The 25,403-nt window shown below is 39.9% G+C and overlaps 1 protein-coding gene across 3 annotated transcripts in view; it reads left to right on the top strand.

Moving 5' to 3' along the window:
* The window catches only part of LOC121314698 (band 4.1-like protein 4B), a 188,329-nt gene that overhangs the window by 117,311 nt on the left and 45,615 nt on the right, over positions 1 to 25,403 (top strand). For all 3 annotated transcript variants that reach the window (XM_041248220.1, XM_041248221.1, XM_041248222.1), the window contains 2 exons: positions 13,617 to 13,810; positions 22,000 to 22,100. In XM_041248220.1, coding sequence (XP_041104154.1) covers positions 13,617 to 13,810; positions 22,000 to 22,100 — 295 coding nt within the window. The remainder of the gene's footprint in view (positions 1 to 13,616; positions 13,811 to 21,999; positions 22,101 to 25,403) is intronic.

The following is a 25,403-nucleotide window of genomic DNA, read 5'->3' as shown; positions in this document are numbered from 1 at the left end:
GTTTGCAATTGAAAAAAGGAAGGAAAAAGTTTAAACTATTCCTGGAAAGTCTAGATGGCAGCAGGAGATTGAACGCTTAGTTAGAGAAAGGAGGCAGTAGAAAAGCAGAACAAAGTCAGAAGGAGGGACTCCATCTGTTACAAAGGGTCATGTGGAGTCTTATACCAAAAGAAAAGGATTCTACAAGCATCGGTCAGTTTCGTCCTATTTCCCTATTAAAAGCATTATTGCCCAGAGATTGTCAACCTACCTATTAAAAGAACTGCTTCATTGATATTACATTGCTTCACTTCAGTACAAAAAGCAGGCATTCCAGGTTTCTCAGGATGCTTAGAACACAACAGCGTAATCTGGCAACAAATTCAATCAGCAAAAAAGGAGAGGAAGGTGCTCCATGTGGTATTCCTGGATTTGGCTAATACATATGATTCAGTGCCACATGAACTTCTTTGGGCAGCATTTGATTTTTTTCAGCGTACCGATGACAATAACAAATTTAGTGAAAGCCTACTTTGGAGATATGCAGTTTAGTTTTCAGCATTGCATGGCAATGCCTAGAAGTTGGAATAATGGCAGGATGTACCATTTCTCCACTGGCTTTTACCATAGCAATGGAAGTAATTATAAGGGCATTAAAATGGGTATCAGAGTGCTTGGCTTCTGGAATGAGACTACCACCAATTCTAGCATACATGAATGAGATGACAAAAATGACTACAACAGTAGCCTGCACTAATCAGTTATTGGGCAAATTAACCAATAACATTGAATGGGCACGAATGCAATTCAAGCCCACTAAATCAAGGAGCATCGCTATAATTAAAGGCAAAGTAGTAGATAGAAGGTTAATGGTGAGGCAATACCAATAGTGTCTGAGAAGCCAGTGAAAAGTCTAGGGAGATGGTATGACGGGGATCTAAAGGACACAGTTCGTGTGAGACAACAAGCAGTGGAAGGGTTGAAGAGCATAGACAGCAGTGCTTTACCAGGCAAACTGAAACACTGGTGCATTCAGTTTGGTCTGCTGTCAAGACTGCTGTGTCCAGTGACTGGGTACGTGGTTTCCTTGACAACAGTTGAGAAGCTGGAAGCTTTAATCAGTTCATACGTCAGGAAATGGTTGGGAGTTCCATGCTGCCTCAGCAGATTCACGCGACAAATGCGTAAGGGAGGCAGCAGCTGTGTTGTAAACTGGAAGAAAATGGATGGAAAAGAATGCTGTGGAAGATGCTAAGGATGCCCTTAGAATCTGAGGTATTATGGGGCAAGTTCAGCATGGAAAAGGAGGTTTTGGTCTCAGTTCAGCTCCACCTACATGGCATAAGGCAACCCCAGGTCAACGGAGGAAGCTGGTAGTCAGTGAAGTTCAAAAGCAGGAGGAGAGGATCAGGTGTGTAAAGGCGATTTCCCAGGCCAAACAGGGATAATTAATGAAATGGGAGAGTGTGGAACAACACAAGATCAGCTGGCAAGACCTATGGACAAAGGAACAGAGCAGGGTCAGTTTCCTCCTCAGATCATATGATGTTCTCCCATCACCACAGAACCTACACTACCGGTCAAAAGTTTTAGAACACCCCCATTTTTCCAGTTTTTATTGAAATTTAAGCAGTTCAAGTCCAGTGAATAACCTGAAATGGTACAAAGGTAAGCGGTAAACTGCCAGAGGTTTTTAAAAAAAAAAAAAAAGTTTAGGTTACCAAAAACTGAAAAATAATGTACATTTAAGAGTGTTTTTTCAGGGAACAAGTAATGGGTTAACAACTTACAGCTGTTCTGCAGCAGTGGAAGTAAATTAAGCCTTGAAAGTTGATGCTAACAATTCCTACAGGTGTCCCAACTTTTGTTGATTACTTACAAACCCTCTGTCTGTATAAAAGCAGTGTCGGAACAGACTGTGTTACTACACCCTCTTAAGCATTATTTGGACAGTATTGCAGGAAGTAGTATATTGCTATCATAATGGCAAGAAAAAGCAATTAACAAAGGAAGACAGAGAGACCATTATAACCCTTAAAAGTGTAGGTCTTTCCTTTAGAGAAATTGCAAAGAAAGCCAAGGTGTCAGCGAGTACAGTTTCCTACACCATCAAAAGGCACTTGGAAACTGGAGGAAACTCTGACAGGAAGAGGTCTGGCAGACCCAAAGCTACAACAGAATCAGAAGACAAGTTTCTGAGAGTCAACATCTTGCGTGATAGGTGGCTCACAGGACAACAGCTTCAAGCACAGCTTAACATTGGTCGAAGTAAGCAAGTCTCAGTTTCAACTGTGAAGAGAAGACTTCGAGCTGCAGGTTTGACAGGTCGAGTGGCAGTAAGAAAGCCATTGCTAAGATGGCAAAATAAGAAAAAGAGGCTTGCCTGGGCCATGAAGCACCGCCAGTGGACTGTTGAAGACTGGGTGTGTGACACCAACTGTCAAACATGGAGGAGGAAGCGTGATGGTCTGGGGCTCTTTTGCTGGATCCAGTGTCGGCGACTTGCACAGAGTGAGTGGCACCCTGAACCAAAACGGCTACCACAGCATGTTGCAGCGCTGTGCAGTACCCTCTGATATACGCTTAGTTGGTCAGGGGTTCATCTTACAGAAAGATAATGACCCAAAACATACCTCCAGGCTATGTCAGAACTACCTTAGAAGAAAAGAACAAGACGGTAGGCTTCAAATCATGAAATGGCCAGCACAGTCTCCAGACTTAAACCCCATCGAGCTGGTTTGGGATGAACTGGACAGAAGGGTGAAAGCAAAGCAACCTACAATTGCAACACATTTGTGGGAACTTCTGCAACAGTGTTGGGAAGAACTTTACGAACAATATTTGATTTCCATTGTAGAAAGAATGCCAGGAGTTTGTTCGGCTGTTATAACTGCAAAAGGTGGCTACTTTGAGTAAAAAATTTAGATTAAATTTTGTTAAACAAAACGATTTCATGATTTATTTTTTATCTCCAATTGTTTATTTGTTCTATGCTTTAATTTCAGAGTACATTGAGACATTAAACTGCGTAAATTTCAATAAAAACTGGAAAAATGGAGGTGTTCTAAAACTTTTGATTGGTAGTGTAAACCTCTGGGTGGGTGAGAATCTCTCATGTCCTTTGTGTTCATCACCTGCAACATTAAGGTACATTTTAACAGGATGTAAGGTGGGTCTTAACCAAGGATGGTTTACTTGGCGCAATGACCAGGTGCTGCGATGTTTGGCCTTAGCATTGGAAGACAAGCATAACCTGACCAATAAGTTGCCACCAGTTCCATCAAAGCATTACACACAAAAGACAACATTGCTCTGTTCTGGAGTGCAACTACCAAGAAAAGGTGTTAAAACCAAGCCTCGTTGGAAGATGCTGGCAGATGTTGGTTATCGGCTTAATTTTTCCAACAGAGATTGCCACCACTAGCCTTCGACCAGACATTTCTTGTGGTCTGGATCAGCACACTTTGTTCATCTGGTAGAGTTAACAGTGCCATGGAAAGATGCTGTGGATGAGGCGTATGAGAGGAAGAAACTTTGGTATGCTCAACTAGCTGCTGAAGCGGAACAGCAAGGATGGCGAGTCCAAGTTTACCCAGTGGAGGTGGGTTTTCGAGGATTTGTGGCACACTCTACAACCCGGTTTCTCAGAGACGTCGGGTTCAGTGGCCAAGAGTTGTGTTGCATAATGAAGAACTTATCTGAAGCAGCAGAAAGGAGCAGCAACTGGTTGTGATTGAGATGGAAAGATTCTGGATGGGGATCTAATGTAGAGGTAAGTAAGCTCGGCTGAGCTGAGTGGAGGATGGAGGGGGGTGATGCTGGGATGCCAGAATCACTGTTGAACCCTCTTAAGGTGTTGTGGGCTGACCAACGAAATACCAGAATAGAAGATGCCCACTTGAAGACCACAGAGATGTACCCTACTTAGCTCAACCCAGACGGTTGTCATGCTGATGCGCTGGGGAGACTACACTGGGTTGATCCCCGGAGCCAATATCGCAGCCATTGTGTGTGCTGATCCTTGGAGCTAGCATTACACTTCAGCAGTCAACACCAGACAGAAGGATATCTACATCATCAAATGGAAAACAACGCAAATAGATGGAGATGGATCACATTAGTTTACTGCAAAGCTACGTCTTAGTTGGTGCTTATCTTGGCGAGAGCCGAGCTCAAATCAGCATGAAGTTCAACATCTACTCTTATGTAATGGAAATCTAGATGTGTATCCAAAATCCATATCATGGCATGCAAAAACATTAGACATCTCACCTAGATTCTGTGAAATTATGGTTTTACAATCCTCAGGCAGTGGAGAGCCACCAAAATTGAAAGTTAGTTCAGTCTTCTCAGCTGTTTCCCTTTGACTAGCAGATGCACTGTAACTGGTTGCTAGTAAATCATCAGTCTTGGTAGACTGACTTCCTTTACCAAAAGTGGCATGGTGGCCTCTGCAGGCCTGGTTCAACAGCAGGGTTTTTCAGCCTGCATTACCACCGATTGGCAGTGTCCCACCACTGTCTAAAGCAGGGCTTCTCAAACTCGGTCCTGTGGCTGCTGGTTTTCTTTCCAACCGAACTCAGTTACTTAACTAGACCCTTAATTAAAGTAATAATTTACTTAGTTAGACCTTTTTACTTGTTTGCAGCTCTTAAACAGTTGCAGTTCAAGTGACTTATCAAATGTTATAGCTAACTTGAAATATGCAGCTGGAATTAATTGTATTGCTCACCTCTGTACTCTCTCCAAAGCCTCAATGTCTTTCTTGTGATATGGGGACCAGAACTGTGCACAGTATTTTAGGTGTGGTTGTACCAGTGCATTGTATAATTTTAATATAACTTCTCTTGATTTGAATTCAACTGTCTTGGCTATGTAACCTAACATTCTATTTGCCTTTTTTGTAGCTTCTCTTGGCTTGAGGATTCATCCAATACTACCCCCAAGTCCTTTCATACATAGCTGCCTCTAATTCGTTACTATTGATTTTGTACTTGCCTCTAATGTTTTTGTGCCCCATGTGCAATACTTGACATTTATTTACAATTAATTTAATATGCCATGTGTCAGCCCAAGCTTGAATCTTGTCTAAATCTCTTTGTATTATTAATGTTGCTGATTGGGAGTTGGCTACCCCTCCCGGTTTTGTGTCATCTGCAAATTTGCATAATTTACTGATTATGTCTTCGTCCAAGTCATTTATATAGATTAAAAATAGCAATGGACCCAATACTGATCCCTGTGGTACCCCACTTCTTACGTTACTCCAGTTTGATGCCTGGCCTAATTATAACTCTCTGGTACATATCTTGTAACCAGTTATGAATCCATCCTGCTACTTTATCATTTATTCCTACAGATTTAATCTTTAGGTACAGTCTTTCATCCAGTACTTTGTCAAATGCTTTTTGAAAATAATGTAGACTATGTTATACGCACTATCCTTGTCCACACCAGTAGTCACCTCCTGAAAGAAATTTAGTAAATTAGTTAAACAAGATCTGCCCTTCCTAAAGCAATATTGTCTGTCTCCTATAATGTTGTTACTATATAAATATTCCTCCATTTTGCTCCTTAATATTGTTTCCATGATTTTACGTATGATTGATGTTAAACATTTTAAAATATGAAATAGGAACAACATTGCCAATTTTCCAGTCCAATGGGATGGCTCCTTTATTTATAGATTTATTGAATATATAACATATTGGTTTAAAAATCTGTTCTCTATTTTCCCTGAGGATTCCTGGACAGATTCCATTGGGCCCTGGGGAGTTGTTTATTTTAAGTGCTGCTAGCTCCCTTAGTACTTAATTCTCTTCTATAACAAACGCTGGTAATGATGTTTGTGTACAGATATCTTTGCCTCCCAGGAATCAACCCCCACTGTCCCCTCTGTATAAAACATTTATGTGACTGTTGTCCAATATCTGTAACACTCCCAGTGTTATGGGTTTACAAACAGGAACATTTCATACTTATGTACAGTACTGTGCAAAAGTTTTAGGCAGATGTGAAAAAATGCTGTAAAGTAAGAATGCTTTCAAAAATAGACATATTAGATTATATTTATCAATTAACTAAATGCAAAGTGAGTGAATAGAAGGAAAATCTAAATCAAATCCGTATTTGGTGTGACCACCCTTTGCCTTCAAAACAGCATCAATTCTTCCAGGTATACTTGTACAAAGTCAGGGATTTTGCAGGCATATAGTCAGGTGTATGATTAAACAATTATACCATACAGGTGCTAATGATCATCAATTCAATATGTAGGTTGAAACACAATCATTAACTTAAACAGAAACAGCTGTGTAGGAGGAATAAAACTGGGTAAGGAACAGCCAAACTCAGTTAAGAAGGTGAGGTTGCTGAAGACAGTTGACTGTCAAAAGTCATACACCATGGCAAGACTGAGCACAGCAACAAGACACAAGGTAGTTATACTGCATCAGCAAGGTCTCTCCCAGGCAGAAATTTCAAGGCAGACGGGGGTTTCCAGATGTGCTGTCCAAGCTCTTTTTAAGAAGCACAAAGAAACGGGTAACGTTGAGGACCGTAGACGCAGTGGTCGTCCAAGGAAACTTACTGCAGCAGATGAAAGACACATCATGCTTACTTCCCTTTGCAATCTGAAGATGTCCACCAGTGCCATCAGCTCAGAATTGACAGTAAACAGTGGGACCCTGGTACACCCATCTACTGTCCGGAGAAGTCTGGTCAGAAGTGGCCTTCATGGAAGACTTGCGGCCAAAAAGCCATACCTCCGACGTGGAAACAAGGCCAAGCGACTCAACTATGCACGAAAACAGAGGAACTGGGGTGCAGAAAAATGGCAGCATGTGCTCTGGACTGATGAGTCAAAATTTGAAATATTTGGCTGTAGCAGAAGGCAGTTTGTTCGCGAAGGGCTGGAGAGCGGCACACGAATGAGTGTCTGCAGGCAACAGTGAAGCATGGTGGAGGTTCCTTGCAATTTTGGGACTGCATTTCTGCAAATGGAGTTGGGGATTTGGTCAGAATTAATGGTCTCCTCAATGCTGAGAAGTACAGGCAGATACTTATCCATCATGCAATACCATCAGCGAGGCATCTGATTGGCCCCAAATTTATTCTGCAGCATGGCAACGACCCCAAACATACAGCGAAAGCCATTAAGAACTATCTTCAGCGTAAAGAAAAACAAGGAGTCCTGGAAGTGATGGTATGACCCGCACAGAGCCCTGATCTCCACATCATCGAGTCTCTGGGATTACATGAAGAGAGAGAAGCAAGTGAGGCTGCCTAAATCCACAGAAGAACTGTGGTTAGTTCTCCAAGATGTTTGGGCCAACCTACCTGCTGAGTTCCTTCAAAAACTGTGTGCAAGTGTACCTAGAAAAATTGATGCTCTTTTGAAGGCAAAGGGTGGTCACACCAAATATTGATTTGATGTAGATTTTCCTTCTGTTCACTCACTTTGCATTTTGTTAATTGATAAATATAAACTATTAACATGTCTATTTTTGAAAGCATTCTTACTTTACAGCACGTTTTCACACCTGCCTAAAACTTTTGCACAGTACTGTATATTTGTATTGTATTAGAATTAATACAAAATAACAAGAAGTATAATTTTTTAGACATATCAAATTTCTCTTATCTCTGTCCATTGATTATTATGAAAGTGTACTGTCCGTTTTATCTACTAGATGTCACTGTTGTCCATTAACCCTTAAAATGCAAGTCTTTTCAAATTCCTGGTTCCAGGAAGTCTTTAGTGAGGGGGGGGGGGGATTTTGGACTGTAAAACAAAGAATGGCTTTCTAGTGTTAGGTTTCATTAAGCTCAATTCCCAGTTAAGTATACAACTCCAAAATATCATTACAGAAGCCCCCCTTTGAGCCCTTGCATTCAGCTAAGTTGAAATACTTATTGCTGAACATGGCTTTCTTGCTCGCAATCATATTCGCTAAGCTGCCCTTCTGGTTTTTGTTCCAACCAAGCGCTCCATTACATAACTGAACCATTAATAGAACTAATAATTTGCCTAATCTGAGCTTTTTAATTATTTTAAACAGATGGAGATTTCAATTTAGGTTTAAAATTGTATAAAGAACTTAAATTCTCCAGCTTTTAATAAGCTGCACTATTTAAAAAGTCAAACTAAGCTAATTATTAATTCAGTTAAGGGTTCAATTAAGTAATTGAGCTCTTGGTTGGAACAAAAACTAGAAGGACAGTGGTCCCCCAGGACCAAGATTGAGAACCACTGTTCTAGGGTGCATCTTTCCGGGACAGCGGTATGGGCCACACCCTATACTTTTACGCCGTTCTATCAACTGAATGTCATAGATCCACAAAATCCTGGCTTTGAAACAGGAGTGTTATGGGCGGCTTCAGGGTCAACCCTTACAACATAAACATAGAGGTCAGTTTTCCCTCAATTTTTTGGCCCTAGCTACTTGTATTGGAATTCCTAATGGTAACTGTAATTTTGCCTTGCGACAGCTTTGGTATTTCTACCCATTAGGTAATGGTTACATTTTGTACTTGATAGGGAATGTTAGTTCAGGGTTTCCATTACTTAATTGAACTAATAATGTACTTAATTAGACCTTTTTAATTGTTCTCAGCTCCTAAAAAGTTGCCGATTTCAAGTTACTTATAAAATTGTGTAGTTAACTTGAAATCTCCAGCTGTTTAAAAGCAGAAAACAATTAAACATGTCTAATTAAGCTAATGAATGGTTCAGTTAAGGGTTAAATTAAGTAACTCAGTTGGAATGAAAACCAGCAGGCACAGGGGTCCCCTGGACAAGGACTGGGAAACCCTGCGTTAGGTTATTATCATAACCATGGTTCCCTGAAATAGAAATCTAACCATTAGCCTTCAAGGTAGTTGCTTCCATGATTGCAGCAGGTTTGAAGGAAAAATGTGAATGCAGTATTTTTGTGCCCTTGGGGGCGGGCATGACTACGTCAGGCTTTGCGAGCAGCTTTACTATATCTCATTCAGGTTTCCGCACCTTTAGGAGGAATACCCATACAGTAATGGTTACACTTCTATTTCAGGGAACCGGGGATATGATAATAGTTTTTAAGCACTGAACTGCATTCTTCCAACATAAGAACAAAAGAAAGAACATAAGAAAGATTACAAACGAGAGGAGGCCATTCAGCCCATCTTGCTCATTTGGTTGTTAGTAGCTTATTGATCCCAGCATCTCATCAATCAGCTTCCTGAAGGATCCCAGGGTGTCAACTTCAACAGCATTACTGGGGAGTTGATTCCAGACCCTCGCGATTCTCAGTGTAAAAAAGTGCCTCCTATTTTCTGTTCTGAATGCCCCTTTGTCTAATCTCCATTTGTGGTCCTTGTTTCTTTTTTTAGGTCGAAAAAGTCCCTTGGGTCGACATTGTCAACACCTTTTCCAATTTTGAATGCTTAAATTAGGTTGCCGCGTAGTCTTCTTTGTTCAAGTCTGAATAGATTCAATTCTTTTAGCCTGTCTGCATATGACATGCCTTTTAAACCCGGAATAATTCTGGTCGCTCTTCTTTGCACTCTTTCTAGAGCAGCAATATTATTTTTGTAGAGAGGTGACCAGAACTGAACACAATATTCAAGATGAGGTCTTACTAATGCATTGTACAGTTTTAACATTACTTCCCTTGATTTAAATTCAGCACTTTTCACAATGTATCCGAGCATCTTGTTGGCCTTTTTTCAACAAAAACTTTTTCATAGATTCTTTCTTCAATTTCAGTATCTCCCATATGATTTATAATGCAAATTTTTATTTCCTGCGTGCAGTACCTTACACTTTTCTCTACTAAATGTCATTTGCCATGGCATCTGCCCAGATCTGAATCTTGTCTAGATCATTTTGAATGACCTTTGCTGCTGCAACAGTGTTTGCAACTCCTCCTATTTTTGTGTCGTCTGCGAATTTAACAAGTTTGCTTACTATACCAGAATCTAAATCATTAATGTAGATTAGGAATAGCAGAGGACCTAATACTGATCCCTGTGGTATTCCACTGGTTACCTCACTCCATTCTGAGGTTTCTCCTCTAATCAGTACATTCTGTTCTCTACATGTTAACCACTCCCTAATGCATGTACATGTGTTTCCTTCAATCCCTACTGCGTTCAGTTTGAGAATTAATCTTTTATGCAGGACTTTGTCAAAAGCTTTCTGGAAATCTAAATAAACCATGTCATATGCTTTGCTATTATCCATTAGTGATGTTGCTTCCTTAAAAAAATCAAGCAGGTTAGTTAGGATCTCCCTTTCCTAAAACCATGTTGACTGTCTCCCAGGATACTGTTACCATATAGGTAATATTGACACTTGTTTAGCACAGTAATGTTAGGTAAGTCATGGTGGTACAGAAGTCACTTTATTCAGGGAGGGAGGGAGAAGGTGTTGCAGAGCAGTGAAACTTGTCAAGGAGACCAAATGGGAGAAGGCTGTATGCATCCAAATTGACTTTCCAGGTGAAGTGACCAAGAAAGTACAAGACTATCCGAAGCAAGGTCTGCAAGTACATTGTTATTTTTGATTTTTATTTTGTACATTGCAATTGAAAAGATAAACCAGGGGCCGGAGCTGAGACGACACTGAGGTTTATTTTTTTTTTGTTATAATTAATTGTTAAATGGCAAACAAAAATATGTTTTTATTTGTTACACTATTCCCTCAGGTTGCAAATACCTGCACAAATAATTTAAATACAATTTTTATAATAATAAAAATAATAATACATCTAAAATCTCTTTCTCATACAAAAACTTTTATTTTTTTATTTTTTTTAAATTAGTCATTGGCAATGATTTTTACGGCAGTTTTCTCCCCAGTTTGGAATCCCCAATTATTATTATTATTATTATTATTTTTTTTTTTTTTTATCCCGGCTCACTGCTGCAACTCCCGCGCCGACTCGGGAAACAGTGGCAGACACATGCATCCTCCGAAACACCCACTCCCACCAAGCCCTGCAGATCTACTGCGAAACCACCAGACCCACAATGCCAGAGGATAGCACAGATCTGAGTGGCTTCTACAGCAGACCCACAGGTGCCCTGTCACCCACAGGAGTCGCTGGTGTGTGGTGAACCGCGGATTACCCTGCTGCCCTGAGCCCTCCCTGTCCGGGCTGCACTTGGCTAATTGTGCGCCACGCCCTGGGAACTGTCCATGATCGGCAATGGCATAACCTGAACTTGAACCAGCAATCTCTAGGCTATAGGGTGCATCCTTACTGGATGTGCCACTCAGGAGCCCTAAAAGCTTTTTTTTTTAAACTAAAAGAAATAAATACAGATAGAATGCTATGAAAAATATTTTTCATAGCAAATATTTTTAAAACTAAGTACTACCTGCTTTCTGCGCAAGGACAGTGATCAATATATGCAAGGGCGGAAGTAACGAAGTAGAAAGACTTTATTACACTACTTAAGTATTTGTTTTTGGGACCTGTACCTTACTTAAGTACTTTATTTTTGGGATACGAGTACGTTTGTTTAGAAAATATTGTACTTTTTACTCCACTACATTTCCCAGAAGCATCTTGTTACTTGTTCTTTCAGCACACTGAGGGTGCGTTCACGGAGATCATTCTATGCAGAATCTGACCAATTTAGCCAATGTGTGCGTTCACGGAGATAATTCTTAGACGATCATTGGCTAAACTGGTCAGATTCTGCACAGAATTTGCGCAGAATGATCTCCATGAATGCATCCTTACTCTTGCGCTGACCAGGATTCTGATTGGGTAAGGCATAGACGCATGTGCAAAGTGTCTGCTCGCTTTGATGACATAGTATGGGGTTGGCGAACCTATGGCACACATGGTATGCAGAGTCGTATTTGTTGACATGCCAAGTCAGTAGCTGTTTTCTGGTTGTTGTTGTTTTATTTTCCCTCGCCCGCAATCAAGAGCTGAATGGCACTTTAGAAAGCCAGTCAGTTTGATTTGCAAGGATGGCCCCAGCCCCGAGTAATTGAGCTGTGCTAACTGTAGCCGTTATTATCTGACTGTTCTCCGGTCTGGGGAGGTCCGGGGAGGAAGAACTTTGCTTACTGTTATCTCTTGTACTGTTCGTACTTCACAGTCCGACATAATTTTAAATTGTCAAAGTTGGGGAGCCTAACAAACCCTGAATGACATAATCCGAGTGAAAATATATTCACTGTCACATGCAGTACTTGTATCGCAGATGATGTTTGATGCTTTTTTTTTTTTTTTTAATGTAATCTTGAAATGCACGTGTCAAACTACTTAGAAAAAAACAAATAGCCTATCCACAAATGTACTCCATATCAGAGGCACACGTTTTTTTTTTCTTTTTTTTTTTTTTGAGAATTGTTTACAACCTGCTTTTCCCCCACTGTATAAAGACAACCACAGCTATCTTTTTCCAAAAAAAATCACAGTGACACAAAGTATATTATCTACTACTAGTTATTTTACAAAATGTAAAAGCAGTACAAATGTTTAAGGAAGTAAATCTATCACAGGTCAGAAAAATGAAGGTACACTTGTAATGGTTGTCTGCAAATAAAAAAAAATTACAATATGGCCATGCAGGGTTACCGATGAGGCCAAATGAGCAAACTTTTTATATGTATTGCATTGTGATTGTTTCTTTTAATGTAGTTTAGCATTAAAATTCTCAAACGTGATGAAATGTGATTCATGCATTTCACTGTAGTGTAGCAATACTGAAATATTAAAACTTTGTTTTGTTTCTATGTGCTCAATAAAAACTTAATTACAAAAAAGTAATGTAAATATTGTTTTAAAAAGTTACCGTTTACCCAGTATAACGTTTTACATCCCCTAATCATTGGCACCTTTGGCACTTAGTGAAAAACCTGACTTTGGGCACTCCAGCTAAAAAAAGGTTCGCCCTTCCCTGACATAATATGTTGATGCCCAACCAGGGTCCGTTTAGATTTTTAGAATAACCAATCAATCAACAAACACAGCAACACCCCCACCGAAGAAGAGGATAAGATACGTTTTATGCATATGGGCCATCATGTTTTAAAATGAAGGTCACTCCCCAAGACGCTGAAACAGTGGTTGTCAAACTAGAGGTCACAAAGGACCACATCACAAGCTGACCTGCTATGTCTCTTTGTTTTATTATTTATGTTTATGATTTTTATATTTCTATCCTCTATCCTCTTTTCTATCCTCTACGGTATTAGAGAATGTCCATTTTTTCACACCAGACCAGTTTTTAATTAAAAAAGTTTGAGAACCTGCTCTACAGGTATTGAGATATATGTAAGCACAAGCTTTCCTGACCAGCAGATATAATATATTTCTATCCAAAAGGGAAGAACTGATATGTGTGCTATTGCTTATTGACTATCATAAAAATGTTGGACAGGCATAGGGTTGGATCTAGCCAACCCTATGCCTGCAGACTAAGAGGATGTCTCATTTGCACTGTTGTCCGCTGCACAGAAGTACAGCTGTTTTTTTTTTAGTTGCCTCCTTCTTCTTCAGAGTGAAAAGGCTGTGCTGTTCTAGAGAGTTTACTACATTATTTTTATGCAGATGTAGACATTCTACCCCATCTGCACTGAGAATACAGGCTCGTGAGTTGATTTGACTCGAATTTCAATTGATTGATTCCAGCTACCCCCTGAAAGCAGCGCCAGCTGTGAAGAACACGCATCTGGAGCAGTTCAATATAGAGGAGAATGGAGGGACTCCCTACACCAACAAAGTGTTAGGAAGATGCCAACATCATCACCATCACCACCACCCCAGCTACGGGCTCATCACCATGGACTGCAGAGAGGCCCTAGCAACCGTCCAGAATGTGAACAGTAAGTAGTTCAGTTATTTAAACTAAAGCTGTAAACAAGGTTTTTTCAGTGATACCTTTTTTAATAGGATCAGCTAAAACAAAATACACAAGGATAAAAGTCAGAAAGAAAAACACACAGGTACACACACATTTGAATAATTTCAAGACCGCAAAAGCTGCCTCTTCACAGATTCAGATAATGTACCTATTGTTTTCATTAGCTTCAGTACACAAGTTTAAAATGCATAGTCACTCCCAGTGCTTGAGGTCTTGTGGTCTGATTGTAATGATTGGACCATTGGAGTATGGCTGATGTGTAGTCTCTGAAGTTGAAATGCGTAGGCTCCACGGGGCTAGATTCTCAGAGCTGGTTACTTGAACTCGTCATTGGTACTTTTTTTCTGATAGTAAGAACAACACAATCAAGTTACCAAAACAGAAGTTAACAACTCAGGTATTTAATTTAGCGGTTAATTACTCTTCCATTGTAAATCGTATGTGTGTGTTAGTTTTTGACTTTTCCTAAATATATTAATAAAATATCCTGATGCCGTTTGACCAAAATCGCAAAAATTCAGAAGTTATGAACAGTTCTACCTAGAACCGCCATGTGGGTCAATTTGACCCAGGCATTGCAATACTTTTTAAATATAACATAAGATATTTTTTTTGTAAATGCAGCAAACAAGACAGGCCTCCTCCTCCTAGCACACGTGTTTTTTTTCTTTGTTTCAAGCCTTTCTTTGTTTATAGACTGACTATGAGACAGAGCTTGCTATGATTGTGGATTTGTACAATAGCACCAAGATGCCACTCAGTGAAAGCCTAGTTGCTTTATTTCTCAATGTACCTGGGAGACAGCAATCCTTCGTTTTTTCCAGAAATGCACTGGGAATATATCAGAAGGAGATATTTAATCTTGAAAGTAGTCATTTTGGTTGGAATATGGCAAGCTGCACTTAGATGCATACAGCAAACTGAAATGACAGGTAGGATAACAACTTTTGTGCCTAATATGAAACGTATGTTACGTGTTCTTTTTTTTATATTACTTTTAGAAAAAAAATAAAATTCGGTTTTCCAGGTTTATATGTACCAGTTTACACAATAGTGTTCATTGGAACTGCGTCTGTGTTTACAGCACAACTCCTGGATGCAAGCACAGGCAGCTGGCAGACGCATACACTTCTCCATAGTGTACAATGCAGCCATCCTACCGGAAGCAGTGTTATATTGATTTTGGTTTTATAGTTCTATGTGTACATATACCTGTTTACACCTGTACATGGGTATACGTACATACCTGTTTCTTTTGAAATGTATATTTTATTATATTTTTTCACAGTTCGTAGTCATGCTGTATATGCGCTCATTTTGAAAATAAAGCCTTTTCCATTTAAATACGGTGCTTCTGTGATGCAAATGTTAGGTATGATATTCATGAATACACCTTTTGAGTTGTTTCCAATAGTATGTCTTTCATTTTTGTAAGGAGCAGTTTAAAAATATATGGGTCAAAATGACCCATATGGCGATTCTAGGTAGTTTGAAAGTCCAGCGGTTCTAGTGTTAAAGACAGATAACACACCTCTTTCTTGGCTAATAAATATATAAATGATAGTTATGGCTTCGACTTTGTTTTCATGATAAATTCCAATTTCCAACCATTAATATCTTGGTAATGGGTGATGTCGTTTGGAACATAAACACTTTGTGACATTATCTCTTTAAATCTTTCAATACGATTAGTATTTTAAAAGATAAAAGGGTGTCAAAATGTCCTGTGTCCATTACAAATTATAATGTCATTTTTCCACATACCTGAAGAAAAAACTGTAATTCCTACAGATATGGTACTCGCTGCAAAGGTAGTGACCTCTGCCGACCTTACTTACTTACTGTAGTTAGAATTTGATTGGATTTGTATTTATTTATTTTTTATTTTTATTTTTTTTATGTATACGTTTGGGTGTTTTGAGAGATGTCAGTTTTCCATCAGGTCTGCTCAGAAAGACACAAGCCCGTAACAAAAGGCATTGTGTGAGAATGCTGTCTGCTTGGCGCGGCATATTGGCTGTCTGCGGCCGGCTTTGTGGAACTGATTTTAGGCAGCGTGCCTCAGGCCATTTTTACACAGGCAGTCTCACTATTTCTTGCTCCCACGGCCTCCAATTTCCAGTCTTTGACCGCTTAACTGCTAATAGACATACCTGGCACGTCTTCAACAATGCCTGCTCGGTGCAGTCCAACGTCATTATGAAAACATGTTTAAAAAAAATAATAAAAAAGAAGAATGCTGGATTGCCATTATTTCACTTGGGATCGCTCATTGGGAAGCTTTTACAGATAACAAGGGCCTGTAGTTTAAATTGTATTATGTTAAGCCAGATTCGCACGGGATTAAACGTTAATTTTTACCGACATTGTTGTACACAGGGAAGGACTCTCAGATTGAGCTGCCTGGCTCCCCCCCCATGATTGCAGACCACTGAAAAAATGGTGTGGAATCTTGTTTCAGCACTGCACTACTGTTCACTAATACAGTGGCTCTCAAAAGTATTCACCCAACCTTGGACTTTTCCACATTTTATTGTTTTGCAACATGAAATCAAAATTGATTTAATTAGGAGTTTTTGCCACTGATCAACACAAAAAAAGTCCATAATGTCAAAGTGAAAAATAAAATCTACAAATTGTTCTAAATTAATTACAAATACAAAACAGAAAATAATTGATTGCATAAGTATTCACCCCCTTGAGTCAATATTTGGTAGAGGCACCTTTGGCAGAAATTATAACCAAGAGTCTATTTGGATAAGTCTCTATCAGCTTTGCACATCTGGATACTGCAATTTTATGCCCATTCTTATTTGCAAAATTGTTCAAGCTCCGTCAGGTTGGATGGGGACCTTTGGTGAGTAGCAATTTTCAACTCTTTCCACATATTCTCAATTGGATTGAGGTCCGGTCTTCAACTGGGCCACTCCAGGACATTGACCTTTTTGTTTTTAAGCCACTCGTGTGGCTTTGGCTGTATGTTTGGGGTCATTGTCCTGCTGGAAGATGAATCTTCTCCCAAGTCCCAGGCCTCTTGCAGACTTCAACAGGTTTTCCTTCAGGATTTATCTGTCTTCACAAGCTTTCCAGGCCCTGTCTCAGAGAAGCATCCCCATAGCATGATGCTGCCACCACCATGCTTCACAGTAGGGATTGTGTTCTCAGGATGATGTGCAGTGTTAGGCTTGCGCCAAACATAGCACTTAGCGTTGAGACCAGAAAGCTCTATTTTGGTCTCATCAGACCATAGAATCTTCTTCCACTTGGTCTCAGAGTTTCCCACATGCCTTCTGGTAAAAGCCGAGATTTGACGTGAGTGTTTTTCAACAATGGTTTTCTTTTTGCCCCCACTTTTCGTCCTAGAAAAACAAAAAGAGAGAGACGGATCGAAAAATGGGAGGGAACATCAGTGAGACGATGTTGGGGTCTGGTGGGAGAAAGCTTGGCTGGTAGCAAACGCCAAACAAAGGGGGATGGTACGCAGTGTGACAGAGAGGGCAAGGTTATTGGGTCATCCAGAGCAGAGGCTACTCCAGCCCCTCTCAATATACCGGACATGTGGGACCGAAGCGCGGACCTAGTGTGGGACCAGAAGAACGATTCCACACTGGTGCACACTTGGGAGCAGGTCCGGTCTGTTGAAGGTAAGGATGTTGAAGGCACTGGGTGGCTAGTATATCCACATTTCATTGTAAAAGGGCAATTATTATATAGGGTAAACCCTGCCACGGGCACAGAACAGGCAGTACCACAATTAATGATTCCTCAGTCAGACCGAGATCATGAGGCTTGCGCATGATCTCCCTTTTTCAGGAAACCTCAGAGTCGATAAAACAAGGGAAAGCATATTGGCCCGATTTTATTGGGTAGGACTTTGTAAGGATGTATCGAAATATGTAGCCACCTGCCAAGATTGCCAGAGAGTAGCGCCGGTTTGAGTGCACCGTGCCCCTTTGGTCCCACTGCCAATCATTTCCACCCCCTTTGAACGCATTGCGATGTATGCCCTTTGCTATCAATCCAGACAGCACTGCACTAATGTTCACTAATAAATTGTATTTTACCACTTGCACGTTAGCACTCACTCGTGTTTGTGTTCTATGTGTTTATACTATGTTTATTACTCAGGGACTGAACCCCGAAGTCTCACTGTGCAGTAAACATTGCTGTCCATTGCCAGGGATTATTATTTACAGTTGCCAAACAATGTGGATTAAAAAAACAAATAAAGGATTGTTTGTCTGTCATCTATACCTGCTCACTGCAAACCACTTTGTCACAGTCAGGCGCAGACAGCTAGCTGTGCAGCTTCACTATTAGCTGTACGGGGCGCATCATGTCGCATCCCTTTTGATTTCACAAAGTGGTCGCAGTTGCTATTCATATAAATACAATACTTTAAATACAAATTGCATTTGTGTAATTGGTACTATGACAGGGTGCTTGTGTCACGTGCGTGGGTAGCTGCTGATTAAGCAATACAGAGGATTTATTCACAGAAACATGAAGTAAATAAAGGTGGTCATGTGACTTTACCAGCCATGGTAACGCACAGAGGACACATACAGTAAGCTGTACAAAAATACAAAATAAAGCACAGTACAAAAACTACAAATAAAAGGTGCCACACAGGATGATCGCTAGCCTTATAAACGAGGTGTCCGGCTCCAGGAGCCGGCTACACTGCATAACCCTCGCTATACATTACATGGGATCATCATCCCCTAAATTAACCTACTTATGAGCCGGTATTCATAGGACAGCTCCTGCTGCTTCATAAGGCCTTGGCTGGGCACTGCCTTCAAAGCACCACTTGCAGTTTCAGGGTTGCGTAGCTGCCGTTCCTGCAGAGCGGACTCTCTCCTCCCGAATATGTGCCGCTCCCCTCTGGAGCATGGTGTTGCAATCACCAGAGCCATCTCCACCGGATGTTTTTATGCTGACGGACACTCGGTCAAGTCCCGCCCTGCTGCTGATTGAAGACCAGCACAGCCAATCACTTTCTGCCCTTCCCCTCAGCCAAGCCTAGCACGCAGCAATTCTCAATACCGTCTCGAGCCATCTGTAAACAATAATTCAATCACACAAATCAACTCCAAAAAGACACACAATAAACCCATTCCCACATACAAATTACACCAACACTAATCCCCCATAGCCCTGCCACAGGTATTTACATTTAAGTAGATGTGCTGAGTTTGAACCTCTATACTCTAAAATCAAAAGTATGTGACAGTGAGATATTTTAGGTATTTTGGAATGACAGATGAAAGGTTTGACAATCTGTTAAGGCTGTACACCTTTCCAAAAAGATTTTAAATTACTTCTGACTTTTCGCACAGGGTTGAGGCCCTTGACTCGACCAGAAATTACGTCTGTCAGAAGTACGTACTGTAAGTTTTGTAATCCTAAAGTAACATTTTAACTGGTGAGTAGTCAAAAGCAATAGTCTTTATATTATTGGTTTTGGTGTACTATTTAAGCTCTTGTGTGTGTTGATGTAGCTAAAACTACATTATTTGGTGAACTTACCGTGAATTCTTGTTTTTTTCCAAATCTCTCCCGTGAAATGTACTAAAAATGGTAATGGTAGCTTTACCATACGTAATTGATTAGTTTTTTTTTTTTTTTTTCGGCATATCTTCTGTTTAAAACAGAGTAGTGCAATAAGAAATATGTAATATGGTTATGTAAATATATAGTGCTGTGAAGAGATGTTTGTCACAAAAATGTTTTTTTGGTGTTACCTTTTAAATATACAGCAGATGCTTAGAGCCCTGGAAAATAAATGTTTTTTGTTTTTTATTATTATTTATTATTATTATTATTATTATTATTATTATTATTATTATTATGTTAAAAACACCACAAAGTTGAAAGGTGGAACAGAATGGAGAAAAAAAAGCAAGTGGCATATTTGAAGGAGCCATGATCTCGATTAACATTGCATTAAGTTATTATGTTGAATGTAAGGGTGCAAACCCATCAAGACTGTTGGGAAACGTCTCTGTTTTGAATTTAAAAAAAAAAAAAAACAAATGTGTAAATTCAAACTCAGGCAAAAGAAAGTTGCAGCAGAGAAAAGACAAAAAATCAGTGCAACGTAGGCATTGTTGTTTTTGTAGACAGGAAGTAAGTGCATTTATTGGTACAGGCGGATAACTTGTCACACCGTTTTGGACTGGCTAGTGCAGAAGTCATTAAAAGGTACATTTCATAGTGGTAGTGTTTACTATTTTGCATTTTCACAGCTTGCCAGTATTTTTTTTTTCCAGTGCTATTAAAAACGTTATATTTTGTAATATAAGTTCAATATTGAGACATTGCATTATACATTTCTCACAGTTATTTTACGATTCTTCTTTACAGGTCCTTTCACAACTGTAACAAAAGGAAAAAATTGCATCGTCACATCCCCTGATATACCCTTAGTCACGTCCCCTTCAGCAGCGAGTGCAATTGCTTTTCCTCCAATCCACGATTGCCACATCGCCGACTGTATTAAGGCGATGATTCTGTCCCCTTTCTTGGATGGCTTACTTCCAACTTTCCCTACCTATGCATCACAACTGCTGCTCATTTTTGATGTTGCTTCCCTGTAGCACATGTTTTTTTTCGCGATTTTTTAAATTGCTCAGTTAGCTTTCTCCAGTTATCAAAACCTACTGAGATGAAGGCTTGTTGTTTTTTCATTAAAAATGTAAACACATTCTGCTTTGCGCAAAGAACAGATTTTACAAATAATGGGGATGCATCTGAGGTAGCAGCAGCAGCATTTTCAGTTGTACTTGTTTTTGAATCCTCACGTTTCAGAAGCATTAGCACTGGTACAATGAAGATACTGACCTGGTTAATTCGAGTCATTAGCTTTTCACCAAGGTTCATGAGTTATCCACTTGTCAATATCTTCTGGATAACATTTCAATTTAAATAAAACAAAAATAAATAACTTAATTTGGAATTGTTAACCTAACTTTAAAAAATATATATCTATATATTGCTACAGCTACACTGTAGCCTACTCCCTGCATATGGCTCTTCACGGGGTAACATTTTTCATTTGAAATAATCACATGACCATGCTGTTGCGTGCCTTCATAGGAGATTATTGTATTACTGTGTTTATACAACTATTACTAACATGTACTCCATGTACATAGGCTTTACTTTGGGGGGGGGGTGCCCCCTAAAAATAAATATTGGCGAGACAAATGCCCCTTTTCCCCCACTAATTCGGCGCTTATGGGTACCAGGATGTAACGTTTCATCTATTACTATATTTGAAATATTTCCATATCCTGAATTAATGTAAAACAAATAGATTTTTTTATATATATATTATAGGCATTGCTAAGCTTTCCTTTAATTGTGTTAGTAGTTATGTTACATAATGTGGGTGCAGAGAGCCTTGCGGTTCATTTTCTTATGGCCAGCACATATTGAGATCTTTTTAATCCAGATTTTTTTTTCGTGCTGGCTTTTCTATAGTGACTGTTCAATGTCAGTACAGTATGTCACACAGTCTGCAGCTTTATTTACTGCTTCCATTAATCATGGTAACTGGTGTAATCTGTGGATTTTAAATTGCAAAGCCTGGACACATTTACTTAACGCTGGAGGCAGATCCGTAAGCATATGATTGGAGTCAATGTTCTTTTAATCACTTTAAAAACATTACAGCTTTTATGTAATGAGATAATGGGAGGTCAGTCCCTGACTAGAAACCAGGATGGTTTCATTCTGATGTAATATACTTTCAATGCAAGCATAAGAGGGTAATAGACAACCGCATTCATATGCATTGCTACTTTGGAATCAATTTGCATTCCCGGTAGGAGATTCATCCCAGGGATATGCAGAAGTGGGAATGTTGTCTATGAAATCAACCCCCACCCCTTTTTTAAACAGTTATTGTTTGACTTTGACTCTTAATGGGTAGCAACTGAAGAACACATATTTTAATGATGATGCAGACAACTGAGCAAAAAAAATTACAAAAAACTGGTGATTTCCCATGGAGTGACCCGAAGAGGTCGATACAGGTATGACTGGATTATTGTTCTTGAGCATTTCAACAGCAAAACCTCTTGAACAAATACATAAACAATAACGTGTACACATTACTTATTTTCTTGTTTAATTCTCTCTCAGAGTTGAACGAGGAGACGGCGGCCCGTCTGAAGCAGGTCGAGGTGGAGGCGAACAAGGTGTCTGGACCCTGGCCAGCTCTGCACATCAATATCAATAACAAGGTAATTAACTGTGTTGTGATCAGTAGCTTTGAATAATAGATTACATGTTGTCTCTTTGCTTCTATGCAGCCAGCATTGCATTTGTTTAACCACCTGAGTATCTGGCTGGATCACTTATTATTATTATTATTATTATTATTATTATTCACATATGAGAAGTCAATCACTTTTAGGATTTGTCAGATAGATGTCTTTTTCATGCAACATACAGCATATTTGTAAAGTTAAAAAAAGAGCATCACATTTTAACATTTAATAGTAGTTATGAGTACATTTCATTTTGTGATTTACAGTAAGTTTAATACGTAATGTGTAGGATGGCTCTTATTATAACAAAACATTGCGGACCTCTCACTACCAAAAGAGACAAACAAGAGCCGATCATGTGTATAATAGAAAATCTATCCTCCAGTCAAGATTTCTGTTTGTCTCGTTCAATGACAATCTGAAATTAAACCTGTACGCTAATGCAGGATCTCTCTGTATCAATAAACAGTGCAATGCATTGCTACTAAATAGAAACTTGATATTTAAATAGATTCAGACATTTATGTGATCTAGGACTTTATCAGCAAAATTAATCATGTATTAGTCATCAGTTGTGAACAGATGCACTTTTTTATTATTACTTTACTTTTTACTTTTATTATTATTATTATTATTATTATTATTATTATTATTATTATTACACCGTGTAACAAATTTTTTTTTTTTTTTTTTTTGTTTCCTGGGTAGTAAGTGTTATTTCCTAATTGCTTATGCTTCAAAAGTATAGAAAATGGCTATTATTCCCCACAAACTTTGCTTTTGTGACCAGGACAGTGATATTTTGAAATTTACCTATTTTCCAGAACATTCCAGATAGATTCAGTGCTGAGTAAACTTGGAGTAACTTCTAGAACTTTCCAGTAATATAAATAGTAGTATAAATACAGCGGCCTTAAGCCCACCAGTTCAGTTTAGTTCCAGCTGCCTAAGTGGATACATATCTGCATTTTTCTGAGATGGCATCAAGAGGCTGCAAGCATCCGGCAGATGCATTTTGCTATGTCTGCGGCCAATTTATCAAGACAAGAGCGAAAAAGTACTCAGTGGAAGCATCTGCTAAGATGTGTGAGGCCTACAAGGCATATTTCGGCATGCCTGTCGGGGATCAAGACAAACCCTGGGCACCTCATTTCACCTGCGAGCACTGCAAAAAAACTCTGGAAGGTAAGATGGACAATTGTTGCTCGGAATTTTATGTTATAAAATTTGTTAATTTTTAAAATTGTAAAAGTTTTTAATTTTAAAATGTTTTACAATTTTCAATGTTATTGAAAAAATATATCATATATGAAAAATGTTGCGAGAATCTCTTACACATTAGTCATGGGTGAAATAAATGTATTTTTGTAGGATGGTACAGAGGGGAAAAGAGAGCCATGAAGTTCGCTATCCCAAGAATTTGGCGGGAACCCACTGACCACTCAAGCAACTGCTACTTCTGCATGGTGGACCCTTCCAAACATCGGACTGGCAAGAATGCACCTGCTATCACGTATCCGGACCTTCCTTCATCCATCGCCCCGGTGCCACACTGCCATGAGCTCCCCGTACCCACTCCTCCGGAGAGAGAGCAGCCATCTTTAGAAGAGAGCAGCAAGTCAGAGAGCGAGGAAGACGTTGTAGATCCAGATGACAATTTCAGAGGTGGAGCTGAGGAGAGAAACCCATACTACCCCAACCAAAAAGACCTCAACGACTTGATTAGAGATCTTGGTCTCACCAAGTCCAATGCCGAGCTTTTGACGTCTAGGCTCAAGCAGTGGAACTTGTTGGATGAAAGTGTGCAAGTCGCAGATCAGAGGAAGCGTCACCAACCTTTTTCCAGCTTCTTCACCCATCAAGATGGGCTCTGCTTCTGCCACAATGTGACCAGTCTGTTCGAGGCAATCGGAATCGCCTGTAACCAGAATGAGTGGTGCCTCTTCATTGACAGCTCATCCAGGAGCCTCAAAGCCGTGCTGCTCCATAATGGTAACAAGTACCCGTCTCTTCCCCTGGCTCACTCGGTGCACCTCAAAGAGGATTACAACAGCATCAGGACCTTGCTGGACGCCTTGAAGTATGATGAGTACGGCTGGGAGGTCATAGGAAACTTCCAAATGGTGGCATTCCTGATGGGTCTCCAAGGCAGTTTTACCAAGTTTCCCTGCTAACTTTGCCTTAGGGACAGCAGGGACACCAAGGCGCACTACCACAGGCAGGACTGGCCACGGCGGACCGAGTTCTCTGTGGGGAGGAACAACGTCAAGTGGGAGCCACTGGTGGACCCCCGGAAGGTGCTGATGCCACCACTGCACATCAAATTGGGCCTTATGAAACAATTTGTCAGAGCTCTAGATAAGGAGTCGGCAGCCTTCAAGTACCTTCAAGACTTCTTCCCTAAGCTGTCTGAGGCAAAGGTCAAAGCCGGTGTCTTCGTTGGACCACAGATAAAGAAGATCCTGGAGTGCAATGAATTCCCCAAGAAGCTCACTAGTAAGGAGAAAGCGGCTTGGAATAGCTTTGTCGCAGTGGTTCGGGGCTTTCTGGGCAATCACAAGGCCGAAAACTATGTGGAGCTGGTTGAGACTCTGGTGAAGAACTACGGCACAATGGGCTGTAGGATGTCCCTCAAAGTCCATATCCTTGATGCTCATCTTGATAAATTCAAGGAGAATATGGGAGCGTACTCGGAGGAGCAAGGCGAGCGCTTCCACCAGGATATACTGGACTTTGAACGCCGCTACCAAGGACAGTATAACGAGAACATGATGGGAGACTACATCTGGGGGCTGATTCGTGAAAGTGATTTACAGTATAATCGTAAATCTCGAAAAACTACTCACTTCTAAATCTTTTGTGAACGAAAAGACACAAATTCGCCCGTTTTCTCATTGGAAATAGGTAAATTTCAAAATATCACTGTCCTGGTCACAAAAGCAAAGTTTGTGGGGAATAATAGCCATTTTCTATACTTTTGAAGCATAAGCAATTAGGAAATAACACTTACTACCCAGGAACAAAAATTGTGTTACATAGTGTTATTATTATTATTATCAGTACGTATAATGTTTTATGTGAACCCAGCAAACGTTGTCACATTCAGAATTTATTATATTCCTGTGAACAGGCTGGCTGTAGGGGTGACGTCAGACCAGAAAGAATAACACAAGCAGGCAGTACTGGGGTTGAAACTGAGTGTTTTACTGAAACAAGTAAAAAGGTTTAAACAAAAACAGCACACGGCACGTGACACCAAATAAAATAGACGAACAA

Source organism: Polyodon spathula, chromosome 4 (genome assembly GCF_017654505.1).
Source record: "Polyodon spathula isolate WHYD16114869_AA chromosome 4, ASM1765450v1, whole genome shotgun sequence".
NCBI classification, from domain to species: Eukaryota; Metazoa; Chordata; class Actinopteri; order Acipenseriformes; family Polyodontidae; genus Polyodon; species Polyodon spathula.
The sequence above is the reverse complement of the archived record's forward strand: the minus strand, read 5'-3'. Positions and strand labels throughout refer to the sequence as shown.